Genomic DNA, 20,556 nt, shown 5'->3' on the forward strand with positions numbered 1-20,556 from the left:
TGGTACCACCAACTCCAAGTACCCAAAATTGCTTCTGACTCCACAGCTCTGCATAAAAAATATTTTCCTCTACACTGATCACAAGCGCCTCTCATCCTGTGATAGGAAACATTCAGAGCACCACATATTGCAGAAATTAAAGGTCCATGATTGGTCTAAGGGCTCATCGAATGATGTAAGGATACTTGAAATTAACCTGAGGTGCCAGCTATTGCTTATTTTATAACAATCTACTGATTACCACAAACTTTTTATAGGAGGCCGCTGTTATACCCAGAAACCCTGGCTGATGACACCAATTGAAGACCCTCAATCTCCAGCAGAGCTGCAGTACAATGACTCGCACACAGCTGCCCTCAGTGTTTTATCAGCTGCCTTTGGCTCGCTCAAATCACGGTTCCGTTGTTTGAGCAGGCGTGGGGGTTCCTTACAGTACAGCCCACTCAAAGTCAGCCAAATCTTTGTGGCTTGCTGCGTCCTTCATAATATGGCTCTTAGTCATGGCTTGGTGGTGCCAGTAGAAGAAAGGGATGAATGGAGTGATGTGGATGCTGCAGAAGAGGGCAGTGAAGAAGCTGAACATGTAAGACAAGAACTATTGAGGAAGCATTTTAGCTCAAGGTGAGGTGACATATTAGGATCCGGGTCACATGGTGGGATTAGGGATTTAAGATGTGTTTCGCTGCAGTTTATCAAGATCTCCATGGCACTTAAGCTGGCCATACACGTGGCGATCTGACGATGTTTCGTGCGACCATCGGATCCGCCACACACCATTCAGGGCTGAATCGGCAGGTAAGGAGGTAGAAACAATAGGATTTCTACCTCCTTCTGCCGATTCAGCGCTGAAGGGAGATTTTGGTCAGGCGCCTTCTATGGCGCCCGATCAAAATTTTCAAACTGGTCCGATTGGCGAGTCGGCCGATATCAGCAGCTTCCTGCAATATCGGTCGACTCGCCGACATACCATACACAACGAGGTTTCGTACAATATTATCGGTGCGTGTATGGCCACCTTTGGGTTTGCCTACAGCACTACAGATTCTCTAGGATTATTGCCCCTAGACAGCTCCTGCCACATGTGCTGTAGTCTTAACTATGCAAAACTAACAAACAAAGGGATGTGTTCATTTTAAAGGGAAACCATCACAATTAGAAGATAAAAACACGACTGTAGTTGTGGGCATGTGTCAGTTGTGCATTGCATAGTGCTGGTATCAACCAGGTAAGCCCTGGGGAAATCGCTCAGTGACAGCACGTATGTGTTTTCCCACAGCCACGGAACAATGGTAGGTTAAGGAACTCACAAAGAGACTGACTGACCTCCAGCTTCCAAAACACAATTGCTCTGTGAGGCTACAATTTTATTATTATTACTTGGCTATTTGTATTTAGATCTCTCCTAATTATATTTCATTTTATATATTTGCTTCTCATTCAAACCACTACCTGGTTACTAGGGTAATTCGGTCTCTAGCAACCAGACACCTGCTAAGATTCCAAACTGGAGAGCTACTATAAAAAAAAAAAAAAAGCTTAATTCAAAAACCAGAAATAAAATATGAAGACAAATTGCAAACTGTCTCTAACTTTTGGTCTGGTGTACAGATTGCTAGTTTAAGGTAAACAACCCCTTTAAGGTAAATTACTAGCAATCTTTATGTTAAAGGAAGAAAATACCTATGAAAATAAAGGAAATATGACAGAGTAAATCCCAATAAATACATTAGAATATATTGCTGGCAATTGCCTTTAATTGAACAGCCACTGTCATGTGAGCATGTGTAATATAAGCTCTGAAATAGAAAAGTCCCCCTTGCAAGAGAATCTGTAACAGTACTGGCCCTGGGAATTTACCGAGCTCCAATCATGTTCTGCAGCTTCTTCATTTCTATGATATTTATGACCCTGAGGATTGTTCAGAAGTAAAAAAAAGATCTTTCTTACACACACACAGGTAAAGAAGGAAGACCAGATGTCTCTTGTACAACTCCTCTGGCTCAATATGGTTCGCTCCTATGGGACAGCTATGGCTCACCCAGCAGCGGCAGAAAGCAGCCCATTTAGAGCTTGAAACCTTCACGTGCTAAATCCAGCAGTTTCATGTAAGGATACGTATCCACTTCAGCTTTTTATCACACACTCCATAAAAATTACCCAACACCATCAAATGTGCTCTGACCTGAACCTGCAGAACATTTTGTGTGCTTTATTCACTTATTAGATTTCCAGATAAAGGCCTTGTCAGCCTCTCTATCAAGTACGATGTTATGACTTCTGACCTTTTATTAAATCCACAAAAATGCCTGCAGTACAAAGCTCCATGTTCCCCTTCTACCTGAAAAGCCACCATCCACACAAAGCTGTGTATAACCTCTTTCCTCATTTTACTGATGGACAGCTCATTTTTTTTCTCGTACAAAAAAGCATAAACTAAACAAGAATTAAAAAAAAAAAACAAACAAAAAAAAACCCAGTATATAGGGGTCAGAAGAAGGGGTTGGAAGGGCTTATGAACAAACAGGGTAGTTACATGAAAAAATATATATTAAAAATAAAAAGGAGTTTGGGAGGAAAGTAAGTGAAAGGACTGTAGAGAAATAAGCCATAACCAGATACTGTTGCTGGAAAGCAGAACAAGGAGGAGCATGGGTTCTTTCTTTTTAATGTCCCTCTGTTCGTCAGCATAATTGCCTGGCTAGGTAATTGGTACCAGGGCTGTATTCTCTCACAACTGGGTAACTGTTTAAAAGGTCCCTCAGTCCTCCAGAACTATGGGCTCGCTTGTACTGGCAGGATGGGCTGGATTGAGTGGAGGCAGGATGTTTGTAGGCCGTGGCGGGAGTGGGACCTTTAACTTCACTGGTTGACTTGGACGACGAGCAGCTCTACGCATCTCCATGTGTGTGAGGTTTTTCCTGAGACTTCTGCGGAGGAAATAGAAACAGGTTCACATGATTAACAGAGAAGGACCAGTAACCCACACTAACAGTCACAGTATAGGCTGGAAGTTACCTTGTGTCTTTAGTAGCCACAAACACCACTGGATTGGGGGCATCGGCAAGGTTGAGCTTCTGTCTCTTGACACCGGGCTGAGAGCTAGAACGGACACCTGAAGAGAACGAGCGGCCATTTGAAGAGAATGGAGGAATGACACCCACACCAGACACCTGCTAAAGGAAAATCATACAAAGTAGTGCTTTTAGCCAATATTATACGTAGCAGTAAAATGCAGCAATACAATGATAATGTACTTACTGCATCAAATGCTCTTTTTGGAGGTAGCACACTCAGCCCTCTACTCTGCGATAGCTGGTTCCTATTTATTGGGGTCTTTGTCCCACGTGGGGTTTTCGGCTTAAGAGGAGCCTGGGCCGCTTGGGGTAAGAACAAACAACTTTACATTTTGCAGATTTAACTCCCCATTTCATACTTAGATTTTGGCCCCTACCCTTACACACACACCCAAAAACCTCAATATTTTGCAATAAGATTTAACATCCTTCCATTCAAGATTAAAGTGTCTGCGTATCTCCCTGTGTGAAGAAATCCCAACTTTAAGTCCCTTCAAGGAGTGGTTTACCTTCAGGTTAACTTTCCGTATGTTACAGAATAGTCTCTTCTTATAAACTTATCAATTGCATTGATTATATTTTTATTTATATAGTCATTAAATTATTTATTGTCTTCAGACTCTTTCCAGCTTTCAAATGTGGGTCACTGACCCCAGCAGCCAAAAACAACTATTGCTCAGTGAGGCTGCAATTTTATTCTCATTGTTAATTTTTATTACTTATTTTTCTGTTTAGGCTACCTCTTATTCCTGTCTCTTTCAAATTGCTGTCTGGTTGCTAGGTTAAATAGAACCCTAGTAACCAGAACCAGCTTCTAAAATGCCAAACTGGAGAGCTGCTGAACAACGCTAAATAATTAAAAAACTGCAAACATATGAATATCAATTGCAAATTCTTAGGGGCTGATTTACTAACCCACGAACGAGTCGAAATGAGTCCGATTGCGTTTTTTTCGCAAAGATCGGTATTTTGCGATTTTTTCGTATTTTTTGCGATTTTTTCGGCGTCTTTACGAATTTTTCGTTACCAATACGATTTTTGCGTTAAAAACGCGAGTTTTTCGTAGCCTTTACGAAAGTTGCGTAAAATCTTGTGATTTTTCCGTAGCGTTAAAACTTACGTGAAAAGTTGCGCCTTTTCCGTAGCGTTAAAACTTAAAAGGTGCGAAGTTTCGCGTAAGTTTTAACGCTACGAAAAAGGCGCAACTTTTTGCGCAAGTTTTAACGCTACGGAAAAATCACAAGATTTTACGCAACTTTCGTAAAGGCTACGAAAAACTCGCGTTTTTAACGCAAAAATCGTATTGGTAACGAAAAATTCGTAAAGACGCCGAAAAAAATCGCAAAACATACGAAAAAGTCGCAAAATGTTCGTTTTCAAGTCGGAACTTTTCCAAATCGGGTCGGATTCGTGGGTTAGTAAATCAGCCCCTTAGAGTCGCACTCTCTACCTCGGGGCCCCCAACCTTGCTTAATCTTGAGCCACAGTCAAATGTAAAAAGACTTGGGGAGAAACACAAACATCATAAAAGTTCATGGAGGTGCTAAATAAGCGTTAAGATTGGCTGTTAGTGTGTATAGAGGCTGCCTATCAGCTTACAGGAGGCTTTATTTGGTAGCAAAACGTGCCACCAAGTCAGGAATTCAAATATAAGCCCCTGCTTTGGGGGCACTGAGAGAAACACCCAAGGGGTTGGTGAGCTACACATTACTCACAAACCACTGGTTGGGATCACTACTCTACATCATACTAAAAGTTAATTAATAGGTGAACTACCTCTTTAATGTCAGTTTAAATTCTAATAAATAATATGTTTGAGACCCTACTGGTTGGTAACTAGTGGTGAGGGTTTTGTTTCTCACCTAGCTCCTTCACAATAGCTGCCAAGGAAGGGCGCACAAGGGGCAGTATTTTCAGAGGGGTCTTTGATGCTTTAGGAAGGCGAACAGAACCTGGAAAAGAAGGTGCACTGTGTTATTCATGGAAGAATAAGTATGATACAAGGACAAAAGCCACAAAGGCTTCTACAGAAAAAATGTAACACAAATGCATTGTGTACTCACATTCTGCTTTAATTGAGTTTGAGTTGATTGGGGCATAAGGCCGGCGTGCAGCTCTCCTTGGCTGAAGGATGTCTCTACACATACGCCGTGCAATGCGAGTCAGCTTGGTAGTCTGCAGCAGAAAGGTCTGACGGTTTTTCGCCAGCAGTTTAGCACGGTTAGCGCTGGTAGTGTATGGGGACAAACTCTGAGCCTCTGGACGAGAAAGATGGCCCCTGGAATGTGGTTCCTGGAAATAAATAAAGTAGCTAAACTACAAAGGGTAGGAAGGAGCTGATAAAAGGAAAATTGAGTGCACTTACTCCTATGTTCCGTGCTGCTCCCTCCAATTGTGTTGGGGTTTTAAGACCACCATATTTCTTCCAATAGATCCAGCAGGAAGCACAGAGTCGACACTGCATATTGGGGGGACCCCAAGCATACCACTGAGCAGAGACTGTGGCTGAAGGAGGAAAGATGTATGGGAAAAAATAAAACATTAAAGGACTGGATGTGGTAGAAAGCACTAAACTATTGGGCACGCTAAGCATTTGTTAAATAGCAATATTACCCTTCATTCATTGAACCTTTATAGGCAACTACATCATTGTAGCAAGGTCTCTGAAGGTCACTAAAGAAGGCTTTAGCCAAATTACAGCAAATGAAAAGGCTAGTAGGCTCCTTGAAGCTTGTGTTCTGTCTTAATGTTACCCTTCGAGCCTTAGTCCCCAATCAGACATTTATAATAATAAAAAGCCAGTTAAGCTCCTCTACGGCAAAATACCTAGTATGATGAAATATTACAGTACAGATATTCCTTGTTCCAACCAGTTCAGCCTACTTAGAATGGACTTAGGGTGGTACAACAGATATTATTGCTGGAGGGGATTCTGAGAAAGTTGCTTTCACTGATGCACTGCATTTAATGTACATATATCACGTTGCTGTTTCTTACTGTACAAGAGCTGATCAGCGGTAGCAAAGCATGTTATAGAGAAGCATGAGGGCAAAGGTAGAGTGACATTCCAGATTATCGATAGACCCAGGGCAAATGCTAGGGGAGGATATATAGATAAAAGACTCTCGGAGCGTGAGGTCTATTGGATTTATCGCTTAAGGACAACGGAACAATACGGGGGTCTTAATAGAGAATGGGAATTATCCTGCTACTGCTGACATTAAGCAATGTTTTACCATGTAAATGTTTTATTGTGTAATATAAATTAATTTCCACTGTTGGAACCCTTGTACGCTTGGGTTGTATGTGGACACAAGGGTTTGATGGTTGCCTATGTGACTTTGAGACTACTTATGTAGGGTACATTTTACAGTACATGAGGTTAAAATTATATTAGGTTAATAGGATTAGTATTGTTTTGATATTAATATGGAGTATTTACAAAGTATATTTCATGTTATTTTGGACTCTCTCCTATATGGTTTAATCATTTATGTGGTTATAAGGGGGGTAGCGATTCCCATTTGAACTGTATTTCTTATGGGTCCTCATCCATGTTTTTATATATATGCCTTTATACACACTATTCCTTCCACTTACGGGTTAATGGTTAAAGGGTGGAGGGGGTGTGTCGAGTCTATTTAAACTTTGGGAGGGGGGGTCACTGGTTGGGCTTCTGATGAAGTGGTGTTTTGACCACGAAACGTGTTAAGCCATGAGGTGAGGATGCTCTGCTCTGTTTTTTAACTGATGGAAATAAATATGTGGTTTTATATATGAGTTATCCTGTGCTCCGCTTCTTCATTGATTTGCTTTGTACAAGAGCTGATGACACAGATAATATCAATGACCATTAACAAGCAAAACAGAACTTTACTGAATTCATTAATCCTCTCACCCTGCTAATTGTGTAAATGAGCCATGCCAAAATACTGGCATGCTAATGTTTCGATAACTTACTATGACAGCTCTCACAGGTCAGACCCTTCTGGAATCCAGCTCCGTTAAGACCTGGCTTAGAGCCCACAGAAATTATTTGATTGGGGTTGGGTTTCGTACTGGGAGAAGCAAGAAAAAAATTGATTAAGGCTTAATATCCATATTCATTATTTAATGGCAACATTATATAAACAAAAAAAGTGAGTTCATATCCGTATAAAGTATATGAATGACAAAGCTAAGGACTCACTAGGTGGGGATGTACACTTGTTTCAGTTTGCTGTCAGCCTCAGCTGCCTTCAGGCGTTTCTGCAGGAAGATGTGGCAATTAATGGAATGCTGAAAATGCTTATTTTGCCCATTGAGATCAGCTGGCCATAGAACATTACCTGCTGGATGTATCGGTCTGTAGTTTTCCACATGTAATAGAACTGAACGATACTAGCAAGAGATTTCCAAGGGAGCTGGAAAGAGACAGGTGGTGGTTAAAAAACAGATGTATTGTCTCCAAAATTAGTATTTGCCTTGCATTACACTATTCTTAAAATTGAGCAGCCAAGATGCAATTTCCTGCTTTAACCAAATTTTTACAAAAAACTTGCCAGCAGCAGCCAGCCGCTTTCCCCTCCTGCTGGTTGCTTTCCCAGGAAAGCCATTGGCTCTCTGCACTGCAGAAATGCACCACTGCCTACACAATGAGAGAAATCTTCAAAAGTGTAATATGTTCCTTTTAAGAGATGCTTGCCAGTGTCCATATTATTTTCCAATATACTAAAACAAGGCAGACACATCCAATATCAAGGCTACTATGTTATCACTGCCCAATCCTAGAACTTGTAACAAAGAACCGGACTCACAAAGTCTTGCCGGATGTCATTGAAGTCCTTGCCATATTTCTCCAGTGCTTCCTCAAAAAGCATAGCCTCCGATGCTGACCATTCTTCCATCTCATCCCTGCAAAGTACTGGCCCCCCCTGAGGTACCAGTGTTGACATTGCACGGGCAAGGTCATACCCATTCCTCTGTAGTGTATCCATGGCATGAAACTAAAGATAAATATGTATTAGCTGGTTGAAAACTACTGATTATTTACATATTTACATTGAATTAAATTCTTAGAAATGCCATGTACACTATTTAAAATATATCTCAAACTATTTGCTGCATCTTATGGTTATAAAGGCAAGCACCTATAAAGGGAATGCAGAAACACAAACTGTAACTTACCAGTGTGATGTCACGAGATGCTGCTGCAGCACTCATGTGTAAACTCGGCTGTCTGATTGAACTGCTGCAATCTAAAGCTCTTGCAAAGGTTCCAACAGCCCTGCAGTGTTAAAAAATGTTGTAACTTTAATAGTTTAACAGGAAATACATTTGTAGCCAATAAGATATTTTGTCCATATAAAATTTAAATGGCTGCCAGGCATGCCCCCTTCTTCTGCACGCAACCACATGCTTTAGATCTGGGTACGTATTAATCTTCAGCTGGTGAAGAAGCCCAGAATGTTCATCAGTGTCACTAGATCACCCTTTGGAGTACTTATTATTTAGATTTTAAATATAATGAAATATTTATTCTTTAAAATATGATGTTGTTTGCTGTTACTGTAATGCAAAAGGGCATTTTCCATGACAGTAAAAAAAACTTTACATGGTGGACCTTGACATGATAACTTCCCCAAAAGTTGGTGCCCCTTCCCTGATACTCATAGCCAAGAGACAGACAGGATATAGAATTGCTGTAAATGACCTCCAAGAGAAAATTCTAAAAATTAAAGAAAACATATGGGTCAGTTACAGTTCCCTTATAGTAACATGACAGCAGATCTGGCACTGCAACTGCCAAGCACAAACTGGCCAAGTCAGCTTTACAGGTTAGTTGTCAAAAAGGTTAAGTCCTTTTCATCAATACTCCTTCTGTATACCATTTATGTTTGCAGTTCTTGGCAATTGGCATTTTTGGTTTAAAACTGATGTAATTTCCTTGAATATGCATATTAAGCAGGGACGCTGCTTCCATGAGGTAAGGTGAGAATCTTAAGCAGGGGGCCAGGGGGGATAGCACAGAAAAGGCTGCCTCAGAGTGGCAAAGGGTGCAGAATCACCAATATTAGGGTTCAGATTCAGTTTGGTATTCTATGTCTTCAAAAATTATGGCTTCAGTGCATCGCTAATATTCCTAAGGAAAAAATGGCACCAAAACACTCATACACATGCCAATGCAGATGTGTCTGTGTGTCTGTGTTCACAGCAAAACAATGGTGACTTGATTTGCAGCTCTGTCTGGGCCTTTCGTATACAGTCCTTTCTGTAGTAAGAAGTTAGAGGCACAAACCACTGCCTATATTTTCTTCAGATTTTTATCATTTACCTTGCAACCACTAGAAACTGGTCAATCTGTCTGTCTGTCAAAGGATTCTCTGGATCCCAAACTTTGATCTCCATTTTCTGCTGGTTTCGGTTATCAGGTTCTCCTAGTATGAGAAAGGCAGCATGAGAGAAAAATTAATATTTGTTTGGGTTGTCTGTGTGGTGTTCAACCAAACACAAAAACTGCATACAATGACTGCTTACCCTCTGCCAGCTGATCAGGAATCTCAGCCTGATATTTGGAACCAACACGGATTTCCCCCTGATCTGCTAGTAGAGTCTTCTGAACTGGATCAAACACCAGCGAATAAAAGAAACAATCCTATGGGACAGGAAGCAAAGAAGCAGTTTTGGAAATGCAATTAAAAAGCTGGAAAGGTAGGAACATCAGAAGACAAATACCTCCTTCTCCAAATATTGGCTTAGGATGTCTGTTTCATTCAGAAGAGTCACACTGCACTTCCCCCTGCATCACAACCAGATGGAAACAAAGTATTCAACAATCTGTTTATAGAATATCCATGATAGACATACTTGTAATGTCATACTCAATTAACATTGCATAAAGACACAGATTTACCATTAAACATAACCCGGCACATAGGTGCATATTTACTAAAACTCATAACATTCTTTAACATCTCATTTTTAAAAATTTGAATAAACTAATTTCCACAAATGACAGACAATTCTGAATTATGTGAATTTTTCAGTAAATTTTTGACTGTCACACCAAAACCTCTACTTTTTTTGACTTTTTTTAGCTAGTAAATTGTCAGATTCAGATTTTTAGCAGTTTTGATGCAGAGTAAATCTCAAATAATTTGAGACTTTTTTCTGTCCCAACATGGCTGCTTGAATTAGGGCTCCCTCCCGGTGCAGACAGTATAGATGGAGCAAGCAGTAAAAACTCCACCAAACCCCTGAATATGGCATTGCATCAATAGCTTTAGACACAACCTGAATATTCCTATAGCAGAGGCAGACCTAGATGCTGTAGATGCTGTTTATACAGTGATCTCTCCCAATATTTAGATTTCAATCATCCTTTAGGAAACAGTTTTCTGCAGTGATGGTACTGGTGACATAGAAATGTAGGCATCTGTGTACATACCTTATATGCGTTGCTGGCAGTGATTCAAACTGACGGGATAAGAAAAGCTCCCGATGTTTTAACTGGTGTCTATGGGTCTCTCCAACGGTTGGCTGCTTTGATTCATCCTCAAACTCTCCTGCACAGAGATAAAAATGGGCAAATCAATGCCAGGAACATAGTGCCTGCTTAAGTACCTTTCTGCTGTATAGAACTAACAGAATTTTGCATAATCCAAATACTCCACAAACTCTTTCCCCCAGTTCTACCATACTAGAGCACTACATTTACCCTCCTATGAAGGTGCAATAAGATCTTATACGTATTCCCCGTTTACTTTCCCTGTGTGCTTTGCCCTGAGAAAGTTCATGAGCTATACTCACGTGCGTTACTGTCAGCAAGACTGTTCAGACTGCTGGATATATCCCTGCGGCGGAATAAACATACAACCTTTGCTTCTACATTGCCATTTGCCGTCTATAGAAAAAAAAGATGCCAGACAGTTTAAGGTTTCACTGCAGATTTGTACTGTGTACCTATGAACTGATTTCTAGGCACTGTTACCTTGTTAAGTTCCTCTATTCGCCTGATGAGATATGGGTTACTGGAAGAATTCTCAAAATAGACATAATCTAAAAAGAAAAACACAAAAGGAAACCATAAGACATCTTTTGGTGGAACCATAGATTTTATAGTAAAGGACAAGCTGTGCTAAAGTTGCTAATGTTCTGTAAAATAAATTATTACAGGTACTGAAGTTTCCAGAAAGCTGAATACTTGTGGTTACACTTGTGGGTTGTGGCTGCAGAATGTCGATCTGCGACCAGGAGAACCTCCCACAGATTAACAGAAAGTTGTGCTAAGTGATAAGATACTAGCCAAAGCAGTAACCAAGATGGGCATAATCTCTAGCCCCACAGGGGTCACTCAAGCTATACAACATTTTATTTTGCCCATCTGACCCTTAAAGAGGAAGAATAATGAAACCTGGTGTCTGTATTCTCGCCAGGTTATATATACGAGAGCCTTCTGAGAGCTGGGGTATATAAAATATATGAAAAGTGAGTCAGTTTGGGATTCCAGTTTACTACCGCTGATGTTCTAAATTGTTTATGTCTACAATTAGTGATCCCCAACCTTTTTACTTGAGAAACACATTTAGATGTAAAAAAAAGTGTTGGTGAGCCAGACAACCATGAAAAAAGTTCTTTGGGGATGCCCAATAAGTGATTGGCCAGCAGGAGGCTCTGCTTGGAGTAAAACTGTCTCTGTGCTTCCAAAACTTGCCTCCAAGCCAGGAATGTAAAAATGGGCACCTACTCTGAGGCCACTGGGAAAAACGTCACTTTTTTATATTTCTATGCATTACTTAGAAATATATAAATAGCAGCAAAGTGTAACATGTCATGGCCATATGAAACAGTTCCAAGGAAAAGAAAGCATATTTTAGAGTTAGTGCTGCATTTACAGAATTTCCAAGGGCCAAATTATATTGAAATAGGGATGTCAGACATATAGGTCTAAGGAGCCTTTAGGGGTGGTACAAATAGAAAATGAAGACCAACTTCAAATTGTATCAGAATAGCACTCTCTACATCATACTAAAAGTTAACTCAAAGGTGAACAATCCCGTTAAGCAGACTGGAGGCTCAAACTCCCATAGAGACAAAAGCAGCCAGTGGTCCAGTGTTAGCACCCTGTGGGCAAATTTGGCCCAGGGCATTAACTCATCATTTGGAAGCTGGCTGGTATAGGTTACTACACTGCAGATGGACTTGCAAGCCATACTTTGTAGCACAGTGCCTGCTCAAACCAGCCATAAGCTGGTAAAATGAAAACACCCAAAGGTCCAGGGCCGGATGGGATTCATCCCAGGGTATTAAATGAGCTGAGCGCTGTGATTGCCAAACCTCTTCACTTAATTTTTCAGGATTCATTGAGGTCTGGCATGGTGCCAAGAGACTGGCGGATTGCTAATGTGGTGCCGTTATTTAAAAAGGGATCCCGTTCTCAGCCTGAAAACTATAGGCCTGTTAGTCTGACATCAGTAGTAGGAAAACTTTTGGAAGGGGTAATAAGGGATAGGGTACTTGAATACATTGCAGTTCACAATACTATTAGTTTGTGCCAGCATGGTTTTATGCGTAACAGATCTTGCCAGACTAATTTAGTCGCCTTTTATGAGGAGGTGAGCAGGAACCTCGATGCTGGAATGGCAGTTGATGTCATCTACTTGGACTTTGCTAAAGCGTTTGATACAGTACCTCACAGAAGGTTAATGATCAAATTAAGGAATATTGGCCTAGAACATAATATTTGTAATTGGATAGAGAACTGGCTGAAGGATAGATTACAAAGAGTGGTTGTAAATGGAACATTTTCTAATTGGACCAGTGTGGTTAGTGGAGTACCGCAGGGGTCAGTCCTTGGGCCTTTGCTTTTTAACTTGTTTATTAATGACCTGGAGGTGGGCATAGACAGTACTGTTTCTATTTTTGCTGATGACACTAAATTGTGCAAAACTATAAGTTCCATGCAGGATGCTGCTGCTTTGCAGAGCGATTTGACAAAATTAGATAACTGGGCAGCAAACTGGAAAATGAGGTTCAATGTTGATAAGTGCAAAGTTATGCACTTTGGTAGAAATAATATAAACGCAAACTATCTACTGAATGGTAGTGTGTTGGGGGTTTCCTTAATGGAGAAGGATCTAGGGGTTTTTGTTGATAACAAGTTGTCTAATGCCAGGCAGTGTCATTCTGTGGCTACTAAAGCAAATAAAGTGCTGTCTTGTATAAAAAAGGGCATTGACTCAAGGGATGAGAACATAATTTTGCCCCTTTATAGGTCCCTGGTAAGGCCTCACCTTGAGTATGCAGTGCAGTTTTGGGCTCCAGTCCTTAAGAAGGATATTAATGAGCTGGAGAGAGTGCAGAGACGTGCAACTAAACTGGTTAAGGGGATGGAAGATTTTAACTATGAGGTGAGACTGTCAAGGTTGGGGTTGTTTTCTCTGGAAAAGAGGCGCTTGCGAGGGGACATGATTACTCTGTACAAGTACATTAGAGGGGATTATAGGCAGTTGGGGGATGTTCTTTTTTCCCATAAAAACAATCAGCGCACCAGAGGTCACCCCTTTAGATTAGAGGAAAGGAGCTTCCATTTGAAGCAGCGTAGGTGGTTTTTCACGGTGAGGGCAGTGAGGTTATGGAATGCCCTTCCTAGTGATGTGGTAATGGCAGATTCTGTTAATGCCTTTAAGAGGGGCCTGGATGAGTTCTTGATCAATCAGAATATCCAAGGCTATTGTGATACTAATATCTACAGTTAGTACTAGTGGTTGTATATATAGTGTATGTATGTGAGTGTATAGATTGGTAGGTGTGGGTTAGGTGTGCTGGGTTTACTTGGATGGGTTGAACTTGATGGACACTGGTCTTTTTTCAACCCTATGTAACTATGTAACCCTCTAAATGCCATGAACGTCAAGCAAATGGATATCACATAGGAACACTAGATCCAAGATTCTGCTATATGGGGACCGCATTCTTGCCCAGGCAGTTTATAAATGGCATTTACATAATGCAAAATCTTTGCAAAATAGTTGCACTTTGCAAGTCATTTTGCAGTTACAATTTGCTAACATATGCTAAAACTTGCCTGTAGAATACAGCACTATACATAGGTAGCGCAAGCAGATAAACGATATAAGGGTGTTTTTCTATGTGGCTGCACAGCTACACTAGCTACTTACATGTTATGGATAAAACCATTACTATCACAGATAAGGTGAGAGAAACATTTATTGTCATTAGGAGAGGTATAAAAGGGGTTTACACACCACACTTTTCCCCCCTCCCGCGCACAGTGTCTGGTCACTTTACTTAGGCCATGCACATGTGCTTGTTTTGCAATGGGTATAATGCACATTGCAGCAGGATAAACCAAAGATTTGAAGCAGAACGCTGTTGTTCATTGTACAGAACCTTAAGGATAACTGCTTTCTTCCAGTAGATTATGAAGACACTTTACTTACCAACCAAACACAACTAAGAAGTATTTACATGGGAGAATGGCAAAAGGTAATATAAAGGGAGAAGGTAGTGCTGAATTAATAGAATGAAAAGCCGAGCAAGACCTTTCTTTAACAACTCAAACCCACAACCTATATTCTCTGCCACACTGATATCCTGTGGGTATCCCACCAGCTGCAAAACTCTACTGTATAGAAACTCCACAGCTGATAGTGATAGATGGCTCCTGTGTGTTATAAGCTAGCAAGACACAGGCTGTTGTTGCAGCTATCCCTGGCTTAAGGTTAGTCTAACTCTAAATAAGGAGTTATATGGAATCTAAATAGTGCAGGGAACCATCACTTTTTTTAAGTAAGCAGTCAAACTAAGTGGAGTTAAACATCACCGGTGTGGTGGAAAAAAAAAAGACACAACACCATGCACTCACCACTAACAGCCACAGAGCTGTTCATACAACTTTATAGTTTGCAAGGATCCAACCTCAATATAGGTATTAAAAAAAAAACCAATGTCTACATGGATTGTCTGATATGCTGTCAAGCACCAAATTCATGCCAATATGTGATTTGACTGGCAGTTAATATTTACATTGTAACTTTAGTCAGACTGCATGCATGGAAAACATACAAATGTAGCTAACGCTGGCCCATCCTGGCAGCAGAACATTCCCATCATCTACATCACACCAAGTGGGCGACAAAGTTGGATACAGATATACTTATTTGTTGATCATGCCAGAACTGCAGATCATTACATTAAGGGACAGTTTAAGAGGCCAATGCATGTCAATGTGTATTGATCAAATAGATCAATTCCTAGCTTTCATTGTGATTAAGAACCAAGGATTTAGTTTAGGATTTGACCAAATTCCAGGATTTTTTGTAATATTCAGACCTGGCCTAATACTTAGGGGTAATGTAATAAACAGACTTAAAGGGGTAGTTCATCTTAAAATTAACTTTTAGTATGATGTAGAGCTTCACTTCACTTTTTATTTTCTGTGCTTTATGAATTATTTAGCTGTATGTTCAGCAGCTCTTCTGTTTGGAATTTCAGTGGGTATCTGGTTACTAGGGTCCAAATTACCCTAGCAACCAGGCAGTGGTTTAAGAAAATGGAATATGATAGGAGAGGGGCTGAATAGAAAGATAAGAACTAAAAAGTAATAATAACAATAAAACTGTAGCCTCACAGAGCAATAGTTTTTTGGCTGCTGGGGTCAGTGACCCTCATTTGAAAGTTAGAAAGAGTCAGAAGAAAAAGGCAAAGAAATAAAAAATGAAGACCAATTGAAAAGTTGCTAAAAATTGGCCATACTATAACATACTAAAAGTCAACTTGAAGGTGAATCACCTATTTAAAGGAACAGTAACCCTAAAAAATTAAAGAGCTTTAAGGTAATAAAAATATAATGCACTGTTGCCCTGCACTGGTAAAACTGGTGTGTTTGCTACAGTAACACTACTATAATTTATATAATAAGCTGCTGTGTAGCCACGGGGGCAGCCATTCAAGCTGGAAAAAAGGAGAAAAGGCACAGGTTACATAGCAGATAACAGCAGATAACAAATAAAACACTATTGTATTCTACAGAGCTTATCTGTTATCTGCAATGTAACCTGTGCCTTTTCTCCTTTGAATGGCTGCCCCCATGGCTACACAGCTGCTTATTTATATAAATTATAGTAGACTTTCTGAAGTAAACACACAACTTTTACCAGTGCAGGGCAGCAGCACATTATATTTTAGTTACTTTTATACACTTTCATTTTTTGGTGTTACTGTTCCTTTAAGCTAGCCCACATCTATTAATCAATCGGCAAGTAGTGTTTACTGGCCAGCTCTTTAAAAACAAACATCTAATTAGTTGCTATGAGGCCCGCACTGGCGATCTGTGGAGTCTGGCAAATGCCAGAGGGGCTGCTGTAAGATGCCATAGACCGTTACTATTTTTTGGGTGGGCTACTAAAAAAAAAAAATGTAACTATAGGGACTTAACATATGTTAACATAGGTACTTTGAGCAGGCAAATTTCTTTACTGTCCTGAAACATATAAAACATATTTCAGTAGGCATCACATATAAGCTTAACATACTGCTTCCTATGAATCCAATACACCTTTGTTATTATTATACTGCAGTTTAATTCCACGTTACAAAAACATGTAGGCTTATTAAAGGAGACGGTGGTGTAGAATGAAAAGGCTGGACTTTTGTTTTTAGTTCAGCTTTTCAGGGCTGTGGAGTCGGTAGATAAATTCTCCGACTCCTCAGTTTCTGATACTTCCGACTCCGACTCCTCTGTTTTTAACATGTTAATGTATTTTATACATTCATACAGTCAATGAAAAACATGCTTCATGGTCACTCAACGTGTTTGTTTATGCACTGCGTGCATTGGGCTTTATTCTTATAGCAGAGAAGTAATTAATTATGACTGTTTGTGAATTGGGACATTTAAACTTGCTTTATTTTTTTTTTATTCCCATTTAAATTTAGTAGGAGTCGGTTCATTTTTTGCCGACTGACTCCAGGTACCCAAAATTGCCTCCGACTCCTCGACTCCACAGCCCTGCAGCTTTTCACTTTACTGCGCTTGCACTCCCAGCTTAAAAAGCAAAGAGGAAGAGAATTGCCCTGTGGTGCCACTACAAAAATACCCCAGTCCAGTGCAGTTTTCAGCAAATGGGAGAAATGGCCCTGGGTACCAGGCAACTAACTGTAATCACTGTGGGAAGGGGGGGTGCTTGAACTTCCCTTCTTTTTAACCGACACCTGATGAAATTCATCCACTTGTGTGAATGCAATCTATCACATTAGACTGTAAGCTTTACTGGCACCACAACTGATACAAAGGATAAATGATCAGACTACATTAATAAGAAGGCTCTTTCACAGATTATGGAATGTTAATAAAGGTTAGTTAAGAAAATAAATTGTAAATACCCACAAATTTCTTATGCAAACAAAAAAATGTAAAAAATCCTATATAAATATGTATAAACAAGTGTAAAGAAAATTAACACTTGGGGATAAAAAAGTTGTGTAAATACCAGCTTTGATTGTGTTCAAGATAGACAGGTTATAGTTATATGCTGCAGGATAATGAGAGTTCAACATGTCCTTGGGCAGCCATGGCCCAGAAACAGTGGATTACAGTCAGGTCAAGATTGACAATCAAAAGTGGCCCTGGCTTTTCAAGTAGACAGAGGCCCAAAAAGCCCAATAAATATTGACTGCCTATAGAATCTACCTGCAGCCCCTCTGGCATTTGCCAGATTCCATAGATTGGCAGTACAGTCCTGGTTACAGGGTCATCTACCTGATAAGCAATTTGGCACAGAAGCCCTCTGAGCAAGATCAGCAGGGGTTATTCTCATGGAAGCTCCCTGTCTTACACACACAAGCAGTGACAGACAGACAGACCTCACAGAAGCCAGTGCACAAAGTCAGGGCAGTTTCCATTGATCAATATTATGAACAGTGACAAACAGGCAGGGTACATAAGGGGTGGTCCTAACAGCCCCGGCCACTAAACTAGGCTGAGTGTGATTGAGTCAGGTAAAGAGTAACCGGGCTAGTTTAATACTGCAGAAACAGCACAGCAGCATTTTAGTATTTAGGTTACATACTGACATTTGTGTGTGTGTGTGTGTGTATGTATATAAATATATATATTTATGATCTATGTGTGCATATATATATATATATATATTATGTGTGTATTATATATTTTCTGCATTAGACTAAAGACACACAATGCACAGAAATAAGATAAAGATAATCATTCTACATTTCTGCATGTAAATAAAAAGCGTTTACTTTAATTCAGCATTCGGTGCTCGCTACTCTGTACAGATGATGTATGGGTATAGACTCTCCCTCTACAGCGGATAAAGTGTGTGTTTAACTACATAGTATAAAGCTCTACAGATATGCTTTCGGCTCAGAATGATTTTACTGTGAGTTCTCACCTCCCACCCGGTACATATTAGCCGCCATCTTGCTCTCTCCCGCGCACAATAACTCGGGAATCTGCGCGCGTTTCCGGGGCCTGTGGGGGGAGAGGAAGGGGAAGAAAGAGGGGCAACTTCCGGCATAAAGAAGCGAGCAGCCTTCCGGGGGAGGGACAAAGCGTTCGATTGAAAGAATTATATCCGGACATAAACGAGTGCTTCCGGAATCAACTGATGACTTCCGAAGAGGGAGACGGGAAAACCCGAACTTCTCCGAAGTAAACGACGCACAAAGGCTGCAGTCAGTAGAACGCGCTCGGAAGGAGGAAGTAGTTGTGGACGCATTAAAGTGATGTGCGGCAGAGTTGGTCTGCTAGTATCCCTTACTTTTAATAACTGGTAAAATGCTGGTTTAGTGAGTAACGACATACACGTCCCTATGGTTTAAGTTTACTCTATCTGAGCTTTATGGAATATAATATACAAATCGTTCTGTAATATGCGGTGTATTATATATATATATATATATATATATATATATATATATATGTGTGTGTGTAATATATATTACACAAAATGTGTGAATAATTCAATAAAGGTGCTGCTCAGTAATGTCATCATTTATAATTGGTGCTTATTGATTGAAAGGCTCTTGCTATTACAGGATGTAACAAATCACATGATGCCTGATTTTAAAGGAGAACTAAACCCCCTAGGTAGAAAAGCCCCACTCAACTGACCTCCATCTGCCTCCTCACCTTTCCTACCCTGCATAGTCTATTTAATAACAAAGTGTCCCTATCTGAACAACTGAAATAAAAATGCAGCACAGCGCAGATTGCAGGCTCCATCTTCACTCCCTTCGATCTTCTTTGTGTCTCTCCGCCAACACTGACCCTGCAGGAGTATGTAGAGTTGTGATTCCGCACTAGATTCAACTGTGCATGCTCCTGCTTGCTCCATGTTTCATAAATGAAATACTGCATTCTGTGATTTTGTCCTTGTAAGGGGTGAGTATAATTGTTTGAAATCAGCCGTGTATAAGTTGGCAAAGGAAGGGGCTACATTAGAGCCCATACTTGTATCACTAACTTATTGGTAGTATAAAAGTTCAAATTTAAAATAATAATTGGAGAGACAGCATTCCAGTAATTCCATAAGAAATTCATTACATGGCCATGTACTGTCTAGATGGGCAATCGGATGTTGGCGGATTGTTTGGATACCCAAGTATGTAGGGATCACTATATAAAGAACGTCTATAGCAAGTTTACTGTTGAGAGATAAAGGCAATGCTGTTTTAACTTTGGTTAAAAAGTCCCCAGTGTCCTTATTCTAGATATCCCTTGTAGTTTTGGTTAAAGAAAGTCCATATAGATAGCTATTGGTTGTAAAATAGACTTTATAGCACTTACTATGGGACGGCCTGGAGGTTTCCTGCCATTTTAAGCTGGCCATACACGCACCAATAATATCGTACGAAACCTCGTTTCGTCCGATATTCGGTGCGTGTATGGCAAGTCGACGAGTAGACCGATATCGCAGGAGGCTGCTGATATCGGTCGACTCGCCGATCGGGCCAGTTAAAAGATTTTGATCCGGCGCCATAGAAGGCCCCTGACCAAAATCTGCCTTCATCGCTGAATCGGCAGAAGGAGGTAGACATCCTATTGTTTCTACCTCCTTATCTGCCTGTTTCAGCCCTGAAGGTTAGTGGCAGATCTGACGATCTTTCGTGCGACCGATGGTCGCACGAAAGATCGTCAGCTCGCCACGTGTGTGGCCACCTTAGTAAATGGTTGTAGGGTCCCTTTCTAATTTTTTGTACACTGTAGGCTCGGTTAGTTGTCTGAGCATTTCTTGTCTATAGTCAGAGTAATTCTGTAACACAATAACACACCCCTTATCTGCTGGATGGATAACTAAGTTGAGGTTGGGGGATAAAGACCGGATGGCATCATGTTCTTATTTTGAGTAAGTTATAGCAAATATGTTTTGGTGTTTATAAGTTTCCTCAATCAAGAGGCGAGTAAAGGCCTAAAAGGTGTATATGGAAGATCAAATGTACTTAATGTACTTTTACCGTT

At 40.4% G+C, this 20,556-nt stretch overlaps 2 protein-coding genes across 3 annotated transcripts in view; one reads left to right on the forward strand and one right to left on the reverse strand.

The window, feature by feature from the left end:
* LOC100487906 (putative nuclease HARBI1) overlaps positions 1-2,458 on the forward strand; it is a 12,511-nt gene extending 10,053 nt beyond the window's left edge. Inside the window, exons 3-4 of the mRNA XM_018093443.2 lie at positions 258-621; positions 1,958-2,458. Coding sequence (XP_017948932.2) covers positions 258-621; positions 1,958-1,961 — 368 coding nt within the window. The 3' untranslated portion in view covers positions 1,962-2,458. The remainder of the gene's footprint in view (positions 1-257; positions 622-1,957) is intronic.
* On the reverse strand, positions 1,737-18,634 carry mta2 (metastasis associated 1 family member 2). Of its 2 annotated transcripts, none has more exons than XM_004919210.4 (18): positions 18,488-18,634; positions 11,044-11,111; positions 10,863-10,956; positions 10,501-10,618; positions 9,789-9,852; positions 9,591-9,708; positions 9,388-9,490; positions 8,241-8,340; positions 7,871-8,059; positions 7,403-7,477; positions 7,264-7,322; positions 7,035-7,132; positions 5,440-5,579; positions 5,138-5,366; positions 4,937-5,026; positions 3,259-3,377; positions 3,016-3,170; positions 1,737-2,927 (listed from the first exon to the last, which is right to left on the reverse strand). In XM_004919210.4, the coding sequence occupies exons 1-18, from the start codon at positions 18,513-18,515 to the stop codon at positions 2,759-2,761; spliced, it is 2,016 nt and encodes a 671-aa protein (XP_004919267.1). In that variant the 5' UTR covers positions 18,516-18,634; the 3' UTR covers positions 1,737-2,758. The 2 variants fall into 2 exon arrangements, with proteins under 2 accessions (XP_004919267.1, XP_002941508.2); XM_002941462.5 differs by having other exon boundaries at positions 3,016-3,173.
* Between the last annotated feature and the right edge of the window lie 1,922 nt (positions 18,635-20,556).

Source organism: Xenopus tropicalis, chromosome 4 (assembly GCF_000004195.4).
Source record: "Xenopus tropicalis strain Nigerian chromosome 4, UCB_Xtro_10.0, whole genome shotgun sequence".
Taxonomy (NCBI): Eukaryota; Metazoa; Chordata; class Amphibia; order Anura; family Pipidae; genus Xenopus; species Xenopus tropicalis.

What these genes read in the sequence shown, in the direction of transcription:
- mta2 (XM_002941462.5), bottom strand. Translation starts at nt 18,515, where the DNA reads ATGGCGGCTAATATGTACCGGGTGGGAG. An exon ending in CATCTCGTGACATCACACTG is followed by an intron (nt 8,060 to 8,240) that starts GTAAGTTACAGT and finishes ATTTATCTTTAG; the next exon opens with TTTCATGCCATGGATACACT. An exon ending in GTGGCTACTAAAGACACAAG is followed by an intron (nt 2,928 to 3,015) that starts GTAACTTCCAGC and finishes TTTCCTCCGCAG; the next exon opens with AAGTCTCAGGAAAAACCTCA.